Genomic DNA, 21,671 nt, shown 5'->3' on the forward strand with positions numbered 1-21,671 from the left:
GTTACTGGGGAGTGCTGGGGGTAACTGGGGAGGTGCAGGGAGGAACTGGGAGCTACTGGTGCCTTACTGGTGGAGCTGCTGGGGGTCACAGGGAGGCACTGGGGTTACTGGGGAGTTACTGGGGTCACTGGGAGCTACTGAGCGTTACTGGTGAGCACTGGGGTGTTACTGGGGAGCCACAGGGAGGAACTGGGAGCTACTGGTGCCTTACTGGTGGAGTCGCTGGGGGTCGCAGGGAGGCACTGGGGTTACTGGGGACTTACTGGGGTCACTGGGAGCTGCTGGGTGTTACTGGGGCGGTGCAGGGAGGAACTGGGAGCTACTGGTGCCTTACTGGTGGAGCTGCTGGAGGTCGCGGGGAGGCACTGGGGTTACTGGGCAGTTACTGGGAGCTACTGGGGTGTTACTGGGGTCACTGGGAGCTACTGGGAGTTACCGGTAAGTGCTGGGGGTTACTGGGGCGGTGCAGGGAGGAACTGGGAGCTACTGGTGCCTTACTGGTGGAGGCACTGGGGTTACTGGGGAGTTACTGGGGGTTACTGAGAGTTACTGGGGAGCCACAGGGAAGAACTGGGAGCTACTGGTGCCTTACTGGTGGAGTTGCTGGGGGACGCAGGGAGGCACTGGTGTTACTGGGGACTTACTGGGGAGTTACTGAGGTCACTGGGAGTTGCTGGGGGTTACTGGGGCGGTGCAGGGAGGAACTGGGAGCTACTGGTGCCTTACTGGTGGAGCTGCTGGAGGTCGCGGGGAGGCACTGGGGTTACTGGGCAGTTACTGGGAGCTCCTGGGAGTTACTGGGGAGCCACGGGGAAGAACTGGGAGCTACTGGTGCCTTACTGGTGGAGTTGCTGGGGGACGCAGGGAGGCACTGGTGTTACTGGGGACTTACTGGGGTCACTGGGAGCTGCTGGGTGTTACTGGGGCGGTGCAGGGAGGAACTGGGAGCTACTGGTGCCTTACTGGTGGAGCTGCTGGAGGTCGCGGGGAGGCACTGGGGTTACTGGGCAGTTACTGGGAGCTCCTGGGAGTTACTGGGGAGCCACGGGGAAGAACTGGGAGCTACTGGTGCCTTACTGGTGGAGTTGCTGGGGGACGCAGGGAGGCACTGGTGTTACTGGGGACTTACTGGGGTCACTGGGAGCTGCTGGGTGTTACTGGGGCGGTGCAGGGAGGAACTGGGAGCTACTGGTGCCTTACTGGTGGAGCTGCTGGAGGTCGCGGGGAGGCACTGGGGTTACTGGGCAGTTACTGGGAGCTACTGGGAGTTACTGGGAGGGGCCGGAGGCGCCGGCCGCGGCCACGTGACCCCGCCGGTATTTTGGCCGCGGGGCCGGAGGGTAAAAATAACCGACTGGGGGGGGGGGGGAGGACTCGGGGGGGCCCCGGGAGCTCCGGAGGGACCCGGACGGCGGGAGCAGGTACTGGGGGGGAGGGGAGGGGTGGGGGGACCCCCCCGCTTCACCCCTCCCCCCCCCCACTGGTTTGGGGGGACCCAAGTGTCCCGGGGGGGGAGGGGGGGGGACGAGGGAAGGGGGTTGGGGTCATGACCTTGGACCAGTTTCTTTCTGTGGCTTCCCAGTAACGGCCAGCAACAGCCCAGGGCTCCCCCAGTAGCCCCAGTGCCTCCCTGTGACCCCCAGCGACTCCACCAGTAAGGCACCAGTAGCTCCCAGTTCCTCCCTGCACCTCCCCAGTAATCCCCAGCACTCACCAGTAACTCCCAGTAGCTCCCAATAACTCCCCAGTAACCCCAGTGCCTCCCTGTGATCCCCAGCGACTCCACCAGTAAGGCACCAGTAGCTCCCAGTTCCTCCCTGCACCTCCCCAGTAATCCCCAGCACCCACCAGTAACTCCCAGTAGCTCCCAATAACTCCCCAGTAACCCCCCTAGTAACTCTCTAGTAATCCTAGTGCCTCCCAGCGACTCCACCAGTAGCTCCCAGTTCCTCCCTGTAGCTCACCAGTAACTCCCAGTAATCCCCCCAGTAGCCCCAGTGTCCCCCCAGTAGCCTCCCTGCAACCCCCAGCAACTCCACCAGTAAGGCACCAGTAGCTCCCAGTTCCTCCCTGCACCCCCCCAGTAACACCCAGCACTCACCAGTAACTCCCAGTAGCTCCCAGTGACCCCAGTAACTCCTGCACTAACTCCCCAGTAACCCCAGTGCCTCCCTGTGACCTCCAGCGACTCCACCAGTAAGGCACCAGTAGCTCCCAGTTCCTCCCTGTGGCTCCCCAGTTAGCCCCAGCTCTCACCAGTAACTCCCAGTGATGCCCCCAGTAACCCCAGTAGGCCCCCAGTAACCCCAGTAGACCCCCAGCAACCCCAGTGCCTACCAGTGACACCCCCAGTGTCCCCCCAGTAACCCCCCCCCTCAACGCCCAGGACTCCACCAGTAAGCCACCAGTAGCTCCCAGTTCCTCCCTGCACCGCCCCAGTAACCCCCAGCACTTACCGGTAACTCCCAGTAGCTCCCAGTGACCCCAGTAACTCCCCAGTAACCCCAGTTCCTCCCTGTGACCCCCAGCAGCTCCACCAGTAAGGCACCAGTAGCTCCCAGTTCCTCCCTGCACCCCCCCCAGTAACCCCTAACACTCACCAGTAACTCCCAGTAGCTCCCAGTGACCCCCCCCATACCCCCCCAGTAAATCCAGTGTCCCCCCCATTCACCCCATCTCCCCCGTGCAACCTCCACTGACTCCACCAGTAATTCCCAGTAGCTCCCAGTTCCTCCCTGTGGCTCCCCAGTACCACCCCATGTTCACCAGTAACTCCCAGTCACGCCCCAGTATCCCCCCCGCAGTGGCCCCCAGCCACCACTAACCCACCAGTTCCTCCCTGTGCCCCCCCAGTTACATCCCAGTGCTCACCAGTAGCTCCCAGTGACCCCCCAGTAACCCCAGTTCCCCCCCCCAGTCCCCTGGGCAAACAGAGGGGGCGGGGCCAAGGTCACGTCTCCAGGGCAACGGCCGCTGCCCTCGGCTTGCCCAACCCGCCCCAGTTTTGCCCAATTCTGCAGGATTTTACCCAGTTTTACCCCATTTGGCCCATCCGGACCCAATTTTCCTGACTTTTGCCCATTTTCGCCCGTTTTGACCCGATTTCTCTCACTTTTTTGTCCAAATTCGCTTATTTTGACCCGATTTTTCCCAATTTTGCCTGATTTTGTACAACTTTCACACACCTTTTCCTACTTTGCCCCCCATTTTGTCCAGTTTTGCCTGGTTTGGCCCAATTTTCCTTACTTTTCTCCAATTTGGCCCAATTTAGCCCAATTTTTCTTACTTTTGCCCAATTTAGCTCATTTTAGCCCGATTTTTCCCAATTTTGCCTGATTTTGTACAACTTCCTCACACTTTCACCTACTTCCCCCCCCATTTTGTCCAATTTTGCCTCTTTTGGCCCAATTTTCCTTACTTTGGCCCATTTTCGCCCATCTGGGCCCAATTTGCCTGAATTTTACCCAATTTGGCCCATTTTTTCTTACTTTTGTCCAATTTAGCTCATTTTGGCCCATTTTTTCTTACTTTTGCCCAATTTAGCTCATTTTGGCCCAATTTTCCTTACTTTTATTCAATTTGGCCCAATTTGGCCCGTTTTTTCATACTTTTGCCCAATTTAGCTCCTTTTGGCCCTTTTTTCCCTGACTTTTCCCCAATTTTGCCTGATTTTGTACAACTTTCACACATATTTTCCTACTTTTCCCCCAATTTTGTCCAATTTTGCCTCTTTTGGCCCAATTTTCCTTACTTTGGCCCATTTTCGCCCATCTGGGCCCAATTTTCCTGAATTTTACCCAATTTGGCCCATTTTTTCTTACTTTTGTCCAATTTAGCTCATTTTGGCCCTTTTTTTCCTGACTTTTCCCCAATTTTGCCTGATTTTGTACAACTTTCACACACCTTTTCCTAATTTTCCCCCAATTTTGTCCATTTTTGCCCGTTTTAGCCCAATTTTCCTTACTTTTCTCTGATTTGGCCCATCTGAGCCCAATTTTCCCGACTTTTACCCATTTTTCTCCAATTTAGCCCAATTTTTCTTACTTTTGCCCAATTTAGCTCATTTTAGCCCGATTTTTCCCAATTTTGCCTGATTTCGAACAACTTCCTCACACTTTCTCCTACTTTCCCCCCCATTTTGTCCAATTCCGCCTGCTTTGCCCCAATTTCCCTTCCTGTCCCCCATTTTCCCCCCGTTTTCCCCATTTTTGCCCATTTTCAGCCGCTTTTCCCCCGGTTTAACCCATTTCCCTCCTTTGGCCCAGATTTCCCCCGAATCGCTCAATCTGCCCGTTCTGGCCCAATTTTTTTTCCAACTTTTCCTCATTTTTGCCAGTTTCAGCCCGTTTCGGCCCCATTTTCACCCCTCGAGGCCCAGCGGGAGCCTGACACGCGCGCACACGCAAACACACGCGCACACACACGCACACGTGCACACACACGTGCGCACACACACACATGTGCACACGCACGCACACGCGCGCACACACACGCACACGTGCACACCCACGTGCACACACGTGCACAACCACGTGCGCACACACGTGCACACACACGCACACGCACACACATGTGCGCACACACGTGCACACACACGCACACGCACACACATGTGCGCACACACGTGCACACACACGCACACACATGCACACGTACACACACGTGCACACACACGTGCACACACACGCACACACACGTGCGCACACGCGCACACACGCACACGCACACGTGCACACACGCGCGCACACACGCGCGTACACACGTGCACACACACGCACACGCACACACACGTGCGCACACACGTGCACACACACGCACACACGTGCACACACGCACACACACGCACACACACGCACACGTGCACACACACGTGCACACACGTGCACACCCACGTGCGCACACATGTGCACACACACACGCACACACATGCACGCACACGCACACACACGCGCACACGCGTGCACACACACGCACACACACGCGCACAAACACGCGCGGGCACACACCCACGCGTGCAAATGCACACGCACACGCATGCACACACATGCACACAAACACGCACGCACACGCACACACAGACGCACATGCGCACACACACATGCGCACACGCCCACGCCCGCACGTGCACACGCACATGCACGTGCAAACGCACACACGCATGCACACACACATTCATGCACACGCGCACACACATGCACAAACACGCGCACACACGCACACATATGCACACGCACACGTGACGTCCCACGGGGGGGGGTGCTGCAGCCCCGTGACGTCACGCGCTCACACGCGTGTGCTCTCTCTCTCTCTCTCTCCCCCCGCAGGGCCCAGGCCACACGCGTGTGCGTGTCTGCGCGTGTGTGCGTGTGCGGGGCCCAGCGCAGCGTCATGGCCCCCGGCACAGGTGAGGGGGGGGGGGGGGGGGGGTTTGGGGGCCCCCCCCGGTCACGTGGGTCCTCACCCATCCCCCCCTCCCCTCCCCCACAGAGCCCCCGCCGGAGCGAGACCGGTTCCACTACGGTGAGTGGGGGCGGGGGCACACGCGTGTGGGTGTACACGCGTGCGGGTGGCCACGTGTGGTTGTACGCGTACGTGGTCTTACGTGCGTGTGGTTGCACGTGGGTGTGCGCACGTGTGGGTGTGCACGTGTGCGGGTGTACATGTGTCAGGGTGTACGCGCGCGTGGTTGTACGCGTGTGGAGGTGGACACGTGTGTGCTTGTACGTGAGTGCGTGTGGACGGGTGTGGTTGCGCAGGCGTGTGGTCTTACATGTGGGTGGTTCAACATGTGGGTGGGTGTACACGTGTGCGGGTGTACACGTGTGGTTGTACGCGTACGTGGTCTTACATGCGTGTGGGTGTCCGTGTGTGTGCGCATGTGTGGGGGTGCACGTGTGCGGGTGTACATGTGTCAGGGTGTACACGCGTGTGGTTGTACACTCCTGCGCGTGTACGCCCGTTACGGTGTACGTGTGTGCAGGGGGACACGTGGTTGTACGTGTGTGTAGCTGTACACGTGTGCAGGTGTACAGGTGTGTGGCTTTACGGCTTGCGGGTGCCCACGCACACCTGGTTGTACACGTGTGCGGTTGTGCTTGTGTGGGTGCGCATACGTGTGGGGTTGTACATGCATGCGGGTGTACGCGTGCGTGGTTGTACACGTGTGTGGGTGTACGCGTGTGTGGCTGTAGACGCGTGTGGCTGTCCGTGTGTGTGGTTGTACACGTGTGTGGGTGTACATATGTGTGTAGTTGTTCAGGCATGTGGTTGTACATGTGGGGGGGTGTACGTGTGTGGTCATACATGTATGTAGTTGTACATGTGTGTGGTTGCACGTCTGGGCGGGTGTACACGTGTGTGGTTGTACGTGTGGGCGGGTGTACGTGTGTGTGGTTGTACACATGTGTGGTTGTACGTGTAGGCGGGTGTACACGTGTGTGGTACATGTGGGCAGGTGTACACGTGTGTAGTTGTACACGTGTGTGGTTGTACGTGTGGGCGGGTGTACACGTGTGTGGTTTTACACGTGTGTGGTTGTACGTGTGGGCGGGTGTACACGTGTGTGGTCTTACACGTGTGTGGTTGTACATGTGGGCAGATGTACACGTGTGTAGTTGTACACGTGTGTGGTTGTATGTGTGGGCGGGTGTACATGTGTGTGGTTGTACGTGTGGGCGGGTGTACACGTGTGTGGTTGTATGTGTGGGCGGGTGTACATGTGTGTGGTTGTACGTGTGGGCGGGTGTACACACGTGTGGTTGTATGTGTGGGCAGGTGTACACGTGTGTGGTTGTACATGTGGGCAGATGTACACGTGTGTAGTTGTACACGTGTGTGGTTGTACGTGTGGGCGGGTGTACACGTGTGTGGTTTTACACGTGTGGGCGGGTGTACACGTGTGTGGTTTTACACGTGTGTGGTTGTACGTGTGGGCGGGTGTACACGTGTGGTTGTATGTGTGGGTGGGTGTACACGTGTGTGGTTGTACATGTGGGCAGATGTACACGTGTGTAGTTGTACACGTGTGTGGTTGTATGTGTGGGTGGGTGTACACGTGTGTGGTTGTACATGTGGGCAGATGTACACGTGTGTAGTTGTACACGTGTGTGGTTGTACGTGTGGGCGGGTGTACACGTGTGTGGTTTTACACGTGTGGGCGGGTGTACACGTGTGTGGTTTTACACGTGTGTGGTTGTACGTGTGGGCGGGTGTACACGTGTGGTTGTATGTGTGGGTGGGTGTACACGTGTGTGGTTGTACATGTGGGCAGATGTACACGTGTGTAGTTGTACACGTGTGTGGTTGTATGTGTGGGTGGGTGTACACGTGTGTGGTTGTACATGTGGGCAGATGTACACGTGTGTAGTTGTACACGTGTGTGGTTGTACGTGTGGGCGGGTGTACACGTGTGTGGTTTTACACGTGTGGGCGGGTGTACACGTGTGTGGTTTTACACGTGTGTGGTTGTACGTGTGGGCGGGTGCACACGTGTGCGGTTGCACACGTGTGTGCTCACGCACGGGGTGGGGGTGTGGCCGCGGGGGGTCCCCGTGGGGGTGACAGTGACACCCCCACCCCCCCAGACTACGAGTCCCTGCGCCTCGGCGGCCTCATCATCGCGGGGGCGCTCTTCCTGCTGGGGGTGCTGCTCATCCTCAGTGAGTCACCCCAACACCCAACACCCAACACCCAACACCCAACACCCCCAACACCCCAACAACCCCCCAACAACCCCAACACCCAACACCCAACAACACCCAACAACACCCCAACACCCAACACCCAACACCCAACACCCCCAACACCCAACAACCCCCCAACACCCCCAACACCCCAACAACCCCCCAACAACCCCAACACCCAACACCCAACAACACCCAACAACACCCCCAACACCCAACAACCCCCCAACCCCCCAACACCCAACAACACCCAACACCCCAACACCCCCCAACACCCCCAACACCCCAACAACGCCCAACACCCCCAACACCCAACAACACCCCAAATCCCAACAACACCCCAGCAACACCCCCAACACCCCCCACACACCCCAACACCCCCCCTCAGAACCCCCAAGACCTCAACAGCCCCACACCCCCCAACAACACCCCCAACACCCCCAAAACACCCCAACACCCCCAAAACACCCCCCAGAACCCCCAACACCCCCACACCCCCCAATACCCCCCAAAACACCCCAACACCCCTCACACACCCCGAAACCCCCCCAGAACCCCCACCACACCCCGACAACACCCCCAGCGCCCCCCCAAAACACCCCAACACCCCTCTACACCCCTCACCCCCCCCAACATCCCCCCTCGGACCCCCAACACCCCAACACACCCCAACACCCCCCAGAACCCCCAACACCCCCCACACACCCGCACCCCCAAAAACACCCCCCCAAAACACCCCAACACCCCCCAACAACACCCCCAAACACCCCCCAGAACTCCAAAACCCCCCCCAACCCCCCCATAACCCCCCCAACACCCCAACAAACACCCCCCAAACCCCCACACCCCCCAACACCCCCTCCCACACCCCCCAACACCCCCTGAAACACCCCAACACCCCCAACAACACCCCCACACACCCCCCAGAACTCCCAAACCCCCCCAACACCCCCATAACCCCCCCCAAACCCCAAAACCCCCCAACACCCCCTCCCACACCCCCCAACAACCCCATAACCCCCCCAACACCCCAACAACACCCCCCCAAACCCCCAAACACCCCAACACCCCCCGAAACACCCCAACACCCCCCAACAACACCCCCAAACACCCCCCAGAACTCCCAACACCCCCCCAACACCCCCATAACCCCCCCAACACCCCAACAACACCCCCCCAAACCCCCAAACACCCCCCGAAACACCCCAACACCCCCTCCCACACCCCCCAACACCCCCCCGAATCACCCCAACACCCCAACAACACCCCAACAAACCCCCCCAAACACCCCAACACCCCCCGAAACACCCCAACACCCCAACAACACCCCAACAAACCCCCCCAAACACCCCAACACCCCCCGAAACACCCCAACACCCCGCAACAACACCCCCAAACACCCCCCAGAACTCCCAACACCCCCCCAACACCCCCATAACCCCCCCAACACCCCAACAACACCCCCCCAAACCCCCAAACACCCCCCCGAAACACCCCAACACCCCAACAACACCCCCAAACACCCCCCAGAACTCCCAACACCCCCCCAACACCCCCATAACCCCCCCAACACCCCAACAACACCCCCCCAAACCCCCAAACACCCCCCCGAAACACCCCAACACCCCCTCCCACACCCCCCCGAAACACCCCAACACCCCAACAACACCCCCAAACACCCCCCAGAACTCCCAACACCCCCCCAACACCCCCAACACCCCCAACAACACCCCCCCAAACCCCCAAACACCCCCCCGAAACACCCCAACACCCCCTCCCACACCCCCCCGAAACACCCCAACACCCCAACAACACCCCCAAACACCCCCCAGAACTCCCAACACCCCCCCAACACCCCCAACACCCCAACAACACCCCCCCAAACCCCCCCCCACCCCAACACCCCCTCCCACACCCCCCAACACCCCCCCCCTACACCCCGCCCCCCCCCAACCCCCCATTTCCCCGCTCCCTCCCCCCAGGTCGTCGCTGCCGCTGCAAGTTTGACCAACAGCCCAAGTAACTGGGAGCACTGGGAGATACTGGGAGAGGAACTGGGGATACTGGGAGACACTGGGGGGGGTGTTTCTGGGGAGAGAAGTGAATTGGGAGGGGAATGGGAGGCACTGGGGGGACTGGGAGGGGGATTGGGGGCACTGGGGTAACTGGGAGGGGAATGGGAGGGATTGGGGTAACTGGGAGAGAAACTGGGGGGCACTGGAGGTAACTGGGAGGGGAACTGGGAGGCAATGGGGTAACTGGGAGAGGAAAGGGAGGCACTGGGGTAATTGGGAGGGGAACTGGGGGGTACTGGAGGTAACTGGGAGGGGGATTGGGGGGCACTGGGGTAACTGAGAGAGGATTTGGGATGTACTGGGGTAACTGGGAGGGGAACTGGAGGGGAATGGGGTATACTGGGGTGACTGAGGGTAACTGGGAGAGGGGTTGGGGGCAACTGGGGAGGAACTGGGAGGGCAACGGGGTAACTGGGGTAACTGGGAGGGGAATGAGGGGGCACTGGGGTAACTGGGAGGGGAACTGGGGGGTGCTGGAGGTAACTGGGAGGGAATGAGGGGGCACTGGGGTAACTGGGAGAGAAACTGAGGGGCACTGGGGTAACTGGGAGAGGAACTGAGGGGCACTGGGGTAACTGGGAGGGGAATGAGGGGGCACTGGGGTAGCTGGGAGAGGAACTGGGGGGCACTGGGGTAACTGGGAGGGGAATGAGGGGGCACTGGGGTAACTGGGAGAGGAACTGGGGGGCACTGGGGTAACTGGGAGGGGAACTGGGAGGTGCTGGAGGTAACTGGAGGGGAATGAGGGGGCACTGGGGTAACTGGGAGAGGAACTGAGGGGCACTGGGGTAACTGGGAGGGGAATGAGGGGGCACTGGGGTAGCTGGGAGAGGAACTGGGGGGCACTGGGGTAACTGGGAGGGGAATGAGGGGGCACTGGGGTAGCTGGGAGAGGAACTGGGGGGCACTGGGGTAACTGGGAGGGGAATGAGGGGGCACTGGGGTAACTGGGAGAGGAACTGGGGGGCACTGGGGTAACTGGGAGGGGAATGAGGGGGCACTGGGGTAACTGGGAGAGGAACTGGGTGGCACTGGAGGTAACTGGGAGAGGCATGGGAGGCAGTGGGGTAAGTGGGAGGGGAACTGGGGTAACTGGGAGAGGAACTGCGGGTCACTAGGTTAACTGGAAGGGGCACTGGCGGTGAACGGGTGCACCCTGGTGTCACTGGGGGTAACTGGGAGTTAACTGGGGGGGGGCGGGGGGTCACTGGAAGCTAACTGGGAGCTAACTGGGAGCTAACTGGGAGCCCCCCCCCCCCAGGACGGGGGAACCCGACGAGGACGAGGGGCCCTGCGCCAGTCGATCCGCCGTGAGTCCGGGGTCCCTTTTTTTTTTGGGGGGGGGGGTGGGGGGGTGGGTGCCCCCCCAGACCCCTCCAATTTTTTTTGGGGGGTGGGGGGTGACCCCAGTCACGTGATTGTCCCCCCCCCCCATTTAACCCTTTCCCCCCTGCGCAGGTTTGTCCACCCGGATGAGATGAGAAATGGGGTGAGTAAGGGGGGGGGGGGGGGGGGAGAATTAGGGGGCACCCGGGTCCCCCAAATTTTTTTTGGGGGGGGAGGGGGCACTCAGGGTGCACCCAGGGACCCCTAAAAATCTGCAGGTGGGGGAGGGTCCCCCCCTTTTCCATCATGACCTTCCCCCCCCCCCCTTCCCGGCCCTTCTTCATCTTCCTCCTGTAGGTTCTCCTCAAGCTGCTCCCCTCCCCCCCCCCAATATTGGGGGGAGGGGGGGGGGGGTGAGGGGGTGACCCCCCACCCCCCCCCACCCCCCTCGGACACGGACAGACGGATGGACACCCCCCAGCTCTGCCCCTCCCCCCAATAAATCCACCCCCCCCCCCCCTTGGGTGTGTTTGTGTGTGAGGTGTTTGGGGGGGGGGGGGGGGATGTTCTCCACCCACCCAAGATGGCGGCGGGGGTGGGGGTGGGGGTCAGGGGTCAAGGGGGGGTTGGTGGGGGTGGGGGTTGGTGGTTCAAGGGTGGGAAGAGGGATCTGGGGTCACGGGGTGACCGCCTGGGCGGCCATTTTGGGGGCATCCACCATCTTGGGGGCATGGAGCAGCTGATGGGCGTCCACCATCTTGGGGTTCGGGTCCGCCTCGGGGCACGGGCCTTCTCCTGGTCATCCGCCGGCTCGGGGGGGCACCGCCCCCTGAGGGGCGTCCGGCTTGTGGTCACCCACCCCCCCCGTGGTCATCCACCGCCTCATGGTCATTGACCTTCTCATGGGCATCCAACACCTCAAGGTCATCCAACACCTCATGGTCATCCTCTACATCTCATGGGCATCGACCTTCTCATGGTCATCCAACACCTCATGGGCATCCAACACCTCATGGTCATCCAACGCCTCATGGTCATCCAACACCTCATGGTCATCCAACGCCTCATGGTCATCGACCTTCTCATGGTCATCCAACACCTCATGGTCATCGACCTTCTCATGGTCATCCAACACCTCATGGTCATCCAACACCTCATGGTCATCGCCCTTCTCATGGTCATCCAACACCTCAAGGTCATCCAACACCTCATGGTCATCCTCTACATCTCATGGTCATCGACCTTCTCATGGTCATCCAACGCCTCATGGTCATCCAACACCTCATGGTCACCCAACACCTCATGGTCATCGACCTTCTCATGGTCATCCAACGCCTCATGGTCATCCAACACCTCATGGTCCATCCAACACCTCAAGGTCATCCTCTACACCTCATGGTCATTGACCTCCTCATGGTCACCCAACACCTCATGGTCATCGACCTTCTCATGGTCATTGACCTTCTCATGGTCATCCAACACCTCATGGTCCTTGACCTTCTCATGGATGTCCAACCACCTCTTGGTCATCCTCTACATCATAGGCATCCATTCTTGTGGTCAACCACACCCCCCCATGGTCAGCCACCTCATGGTCATTGACCTTCTTCTCATGGTCATCTTCCACATGATGGTCCTTGACCTCATGGTCACCTTCCACGTCCTGGGCATCCATCTTGTGGTCATCCACCCCCCACCATGGTCAACCACCTCATGGTCCTTGACCTTCTTCTCATGGACGTCCTCCACCTCATGGTCATCCTCCACCTCATGGGCATCAACCACCTCATGGTCATTGACCTTCTCATGGTCATCCAACACCTCATGGTCCTTGACCTTCTCATGGACGTCCCACCACCTCATGGTCATCCTCCAGCTCATGGGCATTGACCTTCTGATGGACATCCTCCACCTCATGGTCCTTGACCTCATGGTCACCTTCCACGTCCTGGGCATCCATCTTGTGGTCAACCACCTCCCCATGGTCAACCACCTCATGGTCCTTGACCTTCTTCTCATGGACGTCCTCCACCTCATGGTCATCCTCCACCTCATGGGCATCAACCACCTCATGGTCATTGACCTTCTCATGGTCATCCAACACCTCATGGTCCTTGACCTTCTCATGGACGTCCACCACCTCATGGTCATCCTCCACCTCATGGGCATTGACCTTCTGATGGACATCCTCCACCTCATGGTCCTTGACCTCATGGTCACCTTCCACGTCCTGGGCATCCATCTTGTGGTCAACCACCTCTCCATGGTCAACCACCTCACGGTCATCGACCTTCTTCTCATGGTCATCTCCACCTCATGGTCATCCTCCACCTCATGGGCATCAACCACCTCATGGTCATTGACCTTCTCATGGTCATCCAACACCTCATGGTCATTGACCTTCTTCTCATGGACATCCTCCACCTCATGGTCCTTGACCTCATGGTCACCTTCCACGTCCTGGTCATCCATCTTGTGGTCAACCACCTCCCCCATGGTCAACCACCTCATGGTCCTTGACCTTCTTCTCATGGACGTCCTCCACCTCATGGTCATCCTCCACCTCATGGGCATCAACCACCTCATGGTCATTGACCTTCTCATGGTCATCCAACACCTCATGGTCCTTGACCTTCTCATGGACGTCCACCACCTCATGGTCATCCTCCAGCTCATGGGCATTGACCTTCTGATGGACATCCTCCACCTCATGGTCCTTGACCTCATGGTCACCTTCCACGTCCTGGGCATCCATCTTGTGGTCAACCACCTCCCCATGGTCAACCACCTCATGGTCCTTGACCTTCTTCTCATGGACGTCCTCCACCTCATGGTCATCCTCCACCTCATGGGCATCAACCACCTCATGGTCATTGACCTTCTCATGGTCATCCAACACCTCATGGTCCTTGACCTTCTCATGGACGTCCACCACCTCATGGTCATCCTCCACCTCATGGGCATTGACCTTCTGATGGACATCCTCCACCTCATGGTCCTTGACCTCATGGTCACCTTCCACGTCCTGGGCATCCATCTTGTGGTCAACCACCTCTCCATGGTCAACCACCTCACGGTCATCGACCTTCTTCTCATGGTCATCCTCCACCTCATGGTCATCCTCCACCTCATGGGCATCAACCACCTCATGGTCATTGACCTTTCTCATGGTCATCCAACACCTCATGGTCATTGACCTTCTTCTCATGGACATCCTCCACCTCATGGTCCTTGACTCATGGTCACCTTCCACGTCCTGGTCATCCATCTTGTGGTCAACCACCTCCCATGGTCAACCACCTCATGGTCCTTGACCTTCTTCTCATGGACGTCCTCCACCTCATGGTCATCCTCCACCTCATGGGCATCAACCACCTCATGGTCATTGACCTTCTCATGGTCATCCAACACCTCATGGTCATTGACCTTCTTCTCATGGACATCCTCCACCTCATGGTCATCCTCCACCTCATGGTCCTTGACCTCATGGTCACCCTCCACGTCCTGGGCATCCATCTTGTGGTCATCCACCCCCATGGTCAACCACCTCATGGTCCTTGACCTTCTCATGGTCACCCCCCACCCCATGGTGTTCCACCACCCCGCCCTGGGGGATCGTAGGGGGGGGGGGCGGGTTGTGACGCCGAATGTCGCTACATCCGGGAAGAGGTTTTGGGGGGGTCTGGGGGGGTTATGGGGGGTCTGGGAGGGGGTTTGGGGGGTCCGGATGGGGGTTTGGGGGTGATTATGGGGTGTCTGGAGGGGTTGGGGGGGTTATGGGGGGGTCTGGATGGGGGTCTGGGGGAGTTGAGAGGGTTTGGGGGGGATTATGGGGGGCCTGGAGGGGTTTTGGGGGGATTATGGGGTGGCTCGGTGGGGTTTGGGGGGGTCTGGAGGGGGTTTGGGGTGGTTATGGGGGGTCTGGATGGGGTGGGGGGGTCTGGAGGGGGTTTGGGGGGGATTATGGGGGATTTTGGGAGGGTTTTGGGGTGTCTGGAGGGGTTGGGGGGGTTATGGGGGGTGTGGATGGGGATTTGGGGGGGTTTGAAAAGGTTTGGGGTGATTATGGGGGGTCTGGATGGGGTTCGGGGGGGTCTTTAGGGGGCTTGGGGGGGCCTGGAGGGGTTTTGGGGTGATTATGGGGGGCTGATGGGGTTGGGGGGGGTCTGGAGGGGATTGGGGGGGCTGGAGGGTTTTGGGGTGATTATGGGGGGGCTGGATGGGGTTTGGGGGGGGCTGGAGGGGTTTTGGGGGGTCTGGATGGGGATGGGGGGGCTGGAGGGGATTTGGGGGTGATTATGGGGGGGACTGGAGGATTTGGGGGGGTCTGGAGAGGTTTTGGGGTGATTATGGGGGATTTGGAGGGGTTGGGGGGATTTGGGGGGTTCCGGGTGGATTGGGGGGGCATTGACGGGATTTTGGGGGGGCTGGATTGATTTTGGGGGGTTGAGAGTGTCTGGGGGGGGCTGGGGGGGTAAGGGGGGGCCTGGAGGCTTTTGGGGGGGTGTTGGCTTTTTTGGGGGGTCGGGGGAGCTGGGGGGTTTTGGGGGGGGGGGGGCGGATCCCAATTTTTTTGGGGGGGCAGCCGAGGGATTTTGGGGGTGTCGGGGGGCGGGGGGGGTGGATTCTTCGGGGGATTTGGGGTGCAGAATCCCCCCCCCCCCCCCCGAGGTTTGTGCTGTGTGTGTGTCCCCCCCCCTCCCCGCGCCGGTTCAGTGGGCGGGGCCTCTGCGCCTTCTCCCCGCCCCTCCGCCCTCTCCGCCACGCCCCCCCTTCTCCCGGCCCCCCCCCCTTTTTTTTTTCTCCCCCCCCCCTCCCCCCCCCCCCGATTTTTTTATTTTTTTTCCGCCGCTGCCGCAGCGCCCCGCGCCGCGCCCGGTCCCGCCATGGCCACCCCCACCCAGGCCCCGCTGGGAGGTGAGGGGGGGCCGGCCGTGGGTGCGGGGGGGCAGGAGGGGTGCTGGGGGGGGGGCAGGTGGGTGCTGGGGGGGGGGCAGGAGGGTGCTGGGGGGGGGCAGGATGGGGTGCTGGGGGGGCAGGTGGGTGCTGGGGGGGGGCAGGATGGGGTGCTGGGGGGGCAGGTGGATGCTGGGGGGGCAGGTTGGGTGCTGGGGGGGCCGGCCGTGGGTGCGGGGGGGCAGGAGGGTGCTGGGGGGGGGCAGGAGGGTGCTGGGGGGGGGCAGGTGGATGCTGGGGGGGGGCAGGATGGGGTGCTGGGGGGGCAGGTGGATGCTGGGGGGGCAGGTTGGGTGCTGGGGGGGCGGCGGCCGTGGGTGCGGGGGGGCAGGAGGGTGCTGGGGGGGGGGCAGGAGGGTGCTGGGGGGGGGCAGGTGGGTGCTGGGGGGGCGCTGGGGCGAGGGGGGCAGGTGGTGCAGAGTGGGTGGGGGGGCGCAGGGGAGTGATGGGGGAAGGATACAGGTGGGGGCAGGAGAGGTGCTGGGGGGGGCAGGATGGGGTGACGGGGGGGGCAGGTGGGTGATGGGGGGGCAGAAGAGGTGCTGGGGGGCAGGATGGGGTGCGGGGGGGGCAGGTGGATGCTGGGGGGGGCAGGTGGGGTGCTGGGGGGCAGGATGGGTGATGGGGGGCAGAATGGGGTGCTGGGGGGCAGGTGGATGCTGGGGGGGGCAGAAGAGGTGCTGGGGGGGCAGGATGGGGTGCGGGGGGGGGCAGGTGGATGCTGGGGGGGCAGGTGGGGTGCTGGGGGGCAGGTGGTGCTGGGGGGCAGGTGGGTGATGGGGGGGGCAGGAGAGGTGCTGGGGGGGCAGGATGGGGTGCTGGGGGGCAGGTGGGGTGCGGGGGGGGCAGGTGGATGCTGGGGGGGGCAGGTTGGGTGCTGGGGGGCAGGTGGGTGCTGGGGGGTCAGGAGAGGTGCTGGGGGGGGCAGAAGAGGTGCTGGGGGGCAGGGGATAGGTGCTGGGGGGGGCAGGTTCATGCTGGGAGGGGCAGGTGGATGCTGGGGGGGGCAATAGGGTGCTGAGTGCAGGTGGTGCGGGGGGGGCAGGATGGGTGCAGGGTGCTGGGCGCGGGGGGCAGGTGGTGCTGGGGCAGATGGTGCAGACGGGGGGCAGGATGGGTGCCGGGGTAAGATACAGGTGGGTGCTGGGTGCAGGATGGGTGCTGGGGGGTGCTGAGGGTTACTGGGGGTGCTGGGGGGTGCCTGGGGGTGCTGGGGGAGTTACTGGGAGTGCTGGGGGGTACTGGGGGGGCAGGATGGGTGCTGGGGGGTTGCTGGGGGGGTGCTGGGGGTGCTGGGGGGGTACTGGGGGTGCTGGGGGGGTACTGGGGGAGCAGGATGGGTGCTGGGGGGGTGCTGGGGGTGCTGGGGGGTTACTGGGGTGCTGGGGGGGTACTGGGGGTGCAGGATGGGCGCAGGGGGTGCTGGGTGCCGGGTGCTGGGTGCCGGGGGGGCCCCGCCGTGCCCCGGCAGCGCGTGCGCGTGTCACTGCAGCAGGCGGCTGCGCGTCAGCGGCCGGGACCTGCGGCGGGGGGGGGGGGGGTGGGGGAGGCCCGGCCGTCATTCCGCTCCAGAGTGAACACACACACACACACACACACACACACACACGCGCGCGCGCGCGCGCGCCTCCGCCCCCCCCGCATCCCCCGGGAGATCCCCAGTGTGTGGCGCCGTCATTCTGCTCCAGAGTGAACATGGCAACCCCCCCTCACTTCCTCCCCCCCCCCCCGCCCCACCACAATCCCGGCATGTTGCCATCGTTCCACTCCAGAGTGAACAACCCCCCCCCCCTTGCCCTGCGGTGTGGGAGATCCCCCTCTCCTCACTTCGGAGTGCCATCATTCCACTCCAGAGTGAACAACCTGCCCTCCTCCCGTCCCCCCCCCGCAGCTCCCCAGTGCTTCTCCCCCGCCCCCTTGATCCCATCATTCCACTCCAGAGTGAACAACGCCGCTCCCCCTTCCCCGTGGTGTGGGATACCCCCCTCTCCTCACCTCAGTGCCATCATTCCACTCCAGAGTGAACAACCTGCCCCCCCCCTTCCCCTCCGCAGCTCCCCAGTGCTCCCCCCACCCCTCTTCCCCCATCCCTCGGTCCCATCATTCCACTCCAGAGTGAACAACCCGCCCCCACCCGCCCCGCGCGGCTCCCCAGGGCTCCCCGTTCCCGTTACCATCATTCCACTCCAGAGTGAACAAGGCCCCAGGGAACTGCTGACTCACACCCAGACACCCCAAATCCCCCCCCAACCCCCCCCACTTTATTGGGGACCCCCCCCCACACCCCCCCACCCACCCCGGGGACACCGGGGTCCCCCCAAAACCCCCCCAGAAACCGGGGTGTCCCCCCCCCCCCCCCCCCCTTTCAGAAGCCGCCCGGGCCAAGGACCCCTTCAGCTACGGTGAGGGGGGTTGGGGTGCGGGGGGGAAATTTTGGGGTTCAGGGGGGGATTTGGGGGTTCCGAGGGGGATTTTGGGGTGCGGGAGGGGGATTTGGGGGTGTTTTGGGGTGCAGGGAGGTTTTGGGGTGCGGGGGGGACATTTTGGGGTGCGGGGAAGGTTTTGGGGTACGGGGGGGGGTTGGGGGTGGTGCGGGGGGGAAATTTTGGGGTTCAGGGGGGATTTGGGGGTTTCCGAGGGGGATTTTGGGGTGCGGGGGGGGATTTGGGTGTGTTTTGGGGTACAGTGAGGTTTTGGGGTGCGGGGGGGACATTTTGGGGTTCAGGGGGGATTTGGGGTCCCGAGGGGGATTTTGGGGTGCGGGGGGGGGGGATTTGGGGGTGTTTTGGGGTACAGTGAGGGTTTTGGGGTGCGGGGGGACATTTTGGGGTTCAGGGGGATTTGGGCGTCCCGAGGGGGTTTTTGGGGTGCGGGGAGGATTTGGGGGTGTTTTGGGGTGCGGGGGGGGACATTTTGGGGTTCAGGGGGGATTTGGGGTACGGGGGGGGGACATTTTGGGGTTCAGGGGGGATTTGGGGTCCCGAGGGGGTTTTTGGGGTGCGGGGAGGATTGGGGGTGTTTGGGGTACAGTGAGGGTTTTGGGGTGCGGGGGGGGACATTTTGGGGGTGCGGGGAAGGTTTTGGGGTACGGGGGGGGTTGGGGGTGCGGGGAGACATTTTTGGGGGTTCGGGGGGGGGATTTGCGGGTTCGGGGGGGAGTTTGGGGTGCGGGGGAGGATTTGGGGGTCCAGGGGGTGTTTTGGGGGTTCCTGGGGGACATTTGGGTGCGGGGGGGTCATTTTGGGGTTCAGGGGGGATTTGGGGGTCCCGAGGGGGTTTTTGGGGCGCGGGGGGGGGGATTTGGGGGTTCGGGGGGGGGAGTTAAGGGTTTGGGGGGGTTTTGGGGTACGGGGGGGGTTGAGGGGGGATTTGGGGTCCCGAGGGGGTTTTTGGGGTGCGGGGGAGGATTTGGGGGTGTTTTGGGGTGCGGGGGGGAAATTTTGGGGTTCAGGGGGGGATTTGGGGGTCCCGAGGGGGATTTTGGGGTGCGGGGGGGATTTGGGGGTGTTTTGGGGTGCAGGAGGGTTTTGGGGTGCGGGGGGGGACATTTTGGGGTTCAGGGGGGATTTGGGGGTCCCTAGGGGGATTTTGGGGTGCGGGGGGGTCATTTTGGGGGTCCCCGTCCCCCAGATTACGAGACGCTGCGGCTGGTGGGGCTGGTGCTGGCCATCGGCATGTTCGTCCTCGGGGTCCTCGTCGCCCTCAGTGAGTCCCCCCGAACCCCCCCGAACCCCGAAATCCGCCCCTGCACCCCGAAATACCCCCCTGCACCCCGAAATCCGCCCCCGAACCCCGAAATCCGCCCCTGCACCCCGAAATACCCCTGAACCCCGAAATACCCCCCCGCACCCCGAAATAACCCCTGAACCCCGAAATCCGCCCCTGCACCCCGAAATACCCCCCGCACCCCGAAATACCCCCCCGAACCCCGAAATCCGCCTTTGCACCCCGAAATACCCCCCGCACCCCGAAATACCCCCCCGCACCCCGAATACCCCCCCGAACCCCGAAATCCGCCTTTGCACCCCGAAATACCCCCCCGAACCCCGAAATACCCCCCGCACCCCAAAATACCCCCCCGCACCCCGAAATCCCCCCTTTTTCACCCCAAAATCCCCCCTCTGCGTGTGTGTGTGTGTGTATCCCCCCTCCCCAAATTGGGGGGACCCCCCCGGATTTTGGGTTCCCCCCCCCACCATCTTATTTTCTGCCCCCCCTCCCCCCCCAGGTAAGAAGTTCAAGTGCAAAAAAGCGGAGCCCAGGTGAGACCCCCCCAAAACCGGGGGAGGGGGGGGGGGACACCCCCAAAATAAAAAAATAAATGCACCCCCACTCATGGGGACCCCCCCCCAAAAAAAAAAAAAAAAATTGCCCCCCCCCTCCCTGGGGGTCCCCTCATCTTGGGGGGGGGGGGGCACAAATCTCCCCCATATTGCCCCCCCCAAAAAAAAAAAAATATTGGGGCCCCCCCCCACCCTTCAAGCCCCCCCCCAGCAAATTTTTTTTTTGGGGGGGGCCCCCCTGACCCCCCCATTTTTTTTGCAGCCCCCCCGACCCCCGGCAGCCGCCCAAGACCCCCAGTAAGTTTTTTTTTTTTTTTTTTTAGGGGGGGGCGCCCCCCCCATAATTTTTTTTCGGGGGGGGGGGTGCGCAGACATTCCCCCCCCCCCCCAATTAATATTATTTGTTCCCAACAGCACCCGCGGCCACGGCGTAGCCCCGCCCCGTTGATGGAAGCCACGCCCACAACCCCCCCCGGTGCATGCAGCCCCCCCCTAAAAAAAAAAAAAAAAAAAAAAAAGGGGGGGGCACCCCAAAGAGCCAAGGGACCCCCCCCCAAAAAAATTAATTAAAGGGACCCTGATAATTGGGGGGGCCCCCCCCAAAAAAAAAAAAAAATAAAGGGGGGGCCTGAGTGGGAGGAGCCTGGAATGGGGCGGGGCCACGGTGCCGGGGGGGGCGGGGACACTCGGGCCCCCCCCGGAAATAAAAGAGACGTTTCGTAACGGAGCTGGGGGACCAGTATGGGGGGGTACTGGGACCAGTTTGGGTTGGGAATGGGGGGACTGGGATGAGGGGGGGGTACTGGGACCAGTTTGGGGAGGGAATGGGGGACTGGGATGAGGGGGGGGGTACTGGGACCAGTTTGGGGAGGGAATGGGGGGACTGGGATGAGGGGGGGGGGGTACTGGGACCAGTTTGGGTTGGGAATGGGGGGACTGGGATGAGGGGGGGGGTACTGGGACCAGTTTGGGGAGGGAATGGGGGGACTGGGATGAGGGGGGGGGTACTGGGACCAGTTTGGGTTGGGAATGGGGGGACTGGGATGAGGGGGAGGGGTACTGGGACCAGTTTGGGGAGGGAATGGGGGGACTGGGATGAGGGGGGGGGGTACTGGGACCAGTTTGGGTTGGGAATGGGGGGACTGGGATGAGGGGGGGGGTACTGGGACCAGTTTGGGTTGGGAATGGGGGTACTGGGATGAGGGGGGGGGTACTGGGACCAGTTTGGGTTGGGAATGGGGGGACTGGGATGAGGGGGGGGGTTACTGGGACCAGTTTGGGTTGGGAATGGGGGGACTGGGATGAGGGGGGGGTACTGGGACCAGTTTGGGGAGGGAATGGGGGTACTG

The 21,671-nt window shown here is 61.7% G+C and overlaps 3 protein-coding genes across 4 annotated transcripts in view; 2 read left to right on the top strand and 1 right to left on the bottom strand.

Annotated features, from left to right (window-relative positions):
- LGI4 (leucine rich repeat LGI family member 4) overlaps positions 1–3,428 on the bottom strand; it is a 22,074-nt gene extending 18,646 nt beyond the window's left edge. Inside the window, exon 1 of the mRNA XM_074930324.1 lies at positions 3,419–3,428. Within this exon, the coding sequence (XP_074786425.1) occupies positions 3,419–3,428 (10 nt within the window). The remainder of the gene's footprint in view (positions 1–3,418) is intronic.
- Positions 1,321–11,601, top strand: FXYD1 (FXYD domain containing ion transport regulator 1). Of its 2 annotated transcripts, XM_074930366.1 has the most exons (8): positions 1,321–1,421; positions 5,325–5,404; positions 5,488–5,520; positions 7,584–7,658; positions 9,665–9,701; positions 11,019–11,067; positions 11,216–11,246; positions 11,441–11,601. In XM_074930366.1, exons 2-7 carry the CDS (start codon positions 5,389–5,391, stop codon positions 11,231–11,233), a joined length of 228 nt encoding a protein of 75 aa, XP_074786467.1. In that variant the 5' UTR covers positions 1,321–1,421; positions 5,325–5,388; the 3' UTR covers positions 11,234–11,246; positions 11,441–11,601. The 2 variants fall into 2 exon arrangements, with proteins under 2 accessions (XP_074786467.1, XP_074786466.1); XM_074930365.1 differs by lacking the exon at positions 9,665–9,701.
- A 4,314-nt stretch (positions 11,602–15,915) lies between these two features.
- On the top strand, positions 15,916–20,815 carry FXYD7 (FXYD domain containing ion transport regulator 7). Its single transcript, XM_074930378.1, has 6 exons — positions 15,916–16,000; positions 18,409–18,441; positions 19,670–19,744; positions 20,268–20,301; positions 20,585–20,619; positions 20,737–20,815. The coding sequence occupies exons 1-6, from the start codon at positions 15,970–15,972 to the stop codon at positions 20,754–20,756; spliced, it is 228 nt and encodes a 75-aa protein (XP_074786479.1). The 5' UTR covers positions 15,916–15,969; the 3' UTR covers positions 20,757–20,815.
- The last annotated feature ends 856 nt before the right edge of the window (positions 20,816–21,671 follow it).

Source organism: Athene noctua, chromosome 33, assembly GCF_965140245.1.
Source record: "Athene noctua chromosome 33, bAthNoc1.hap1.1, whole genome shotgun sequence".
Classification (NCBI taxonomy): domain Eukaryota; kingdom Metazoa; phylum Chordata; class Aves; order Strigiformes; family Strigidae; genus Athene; species Athene noctua.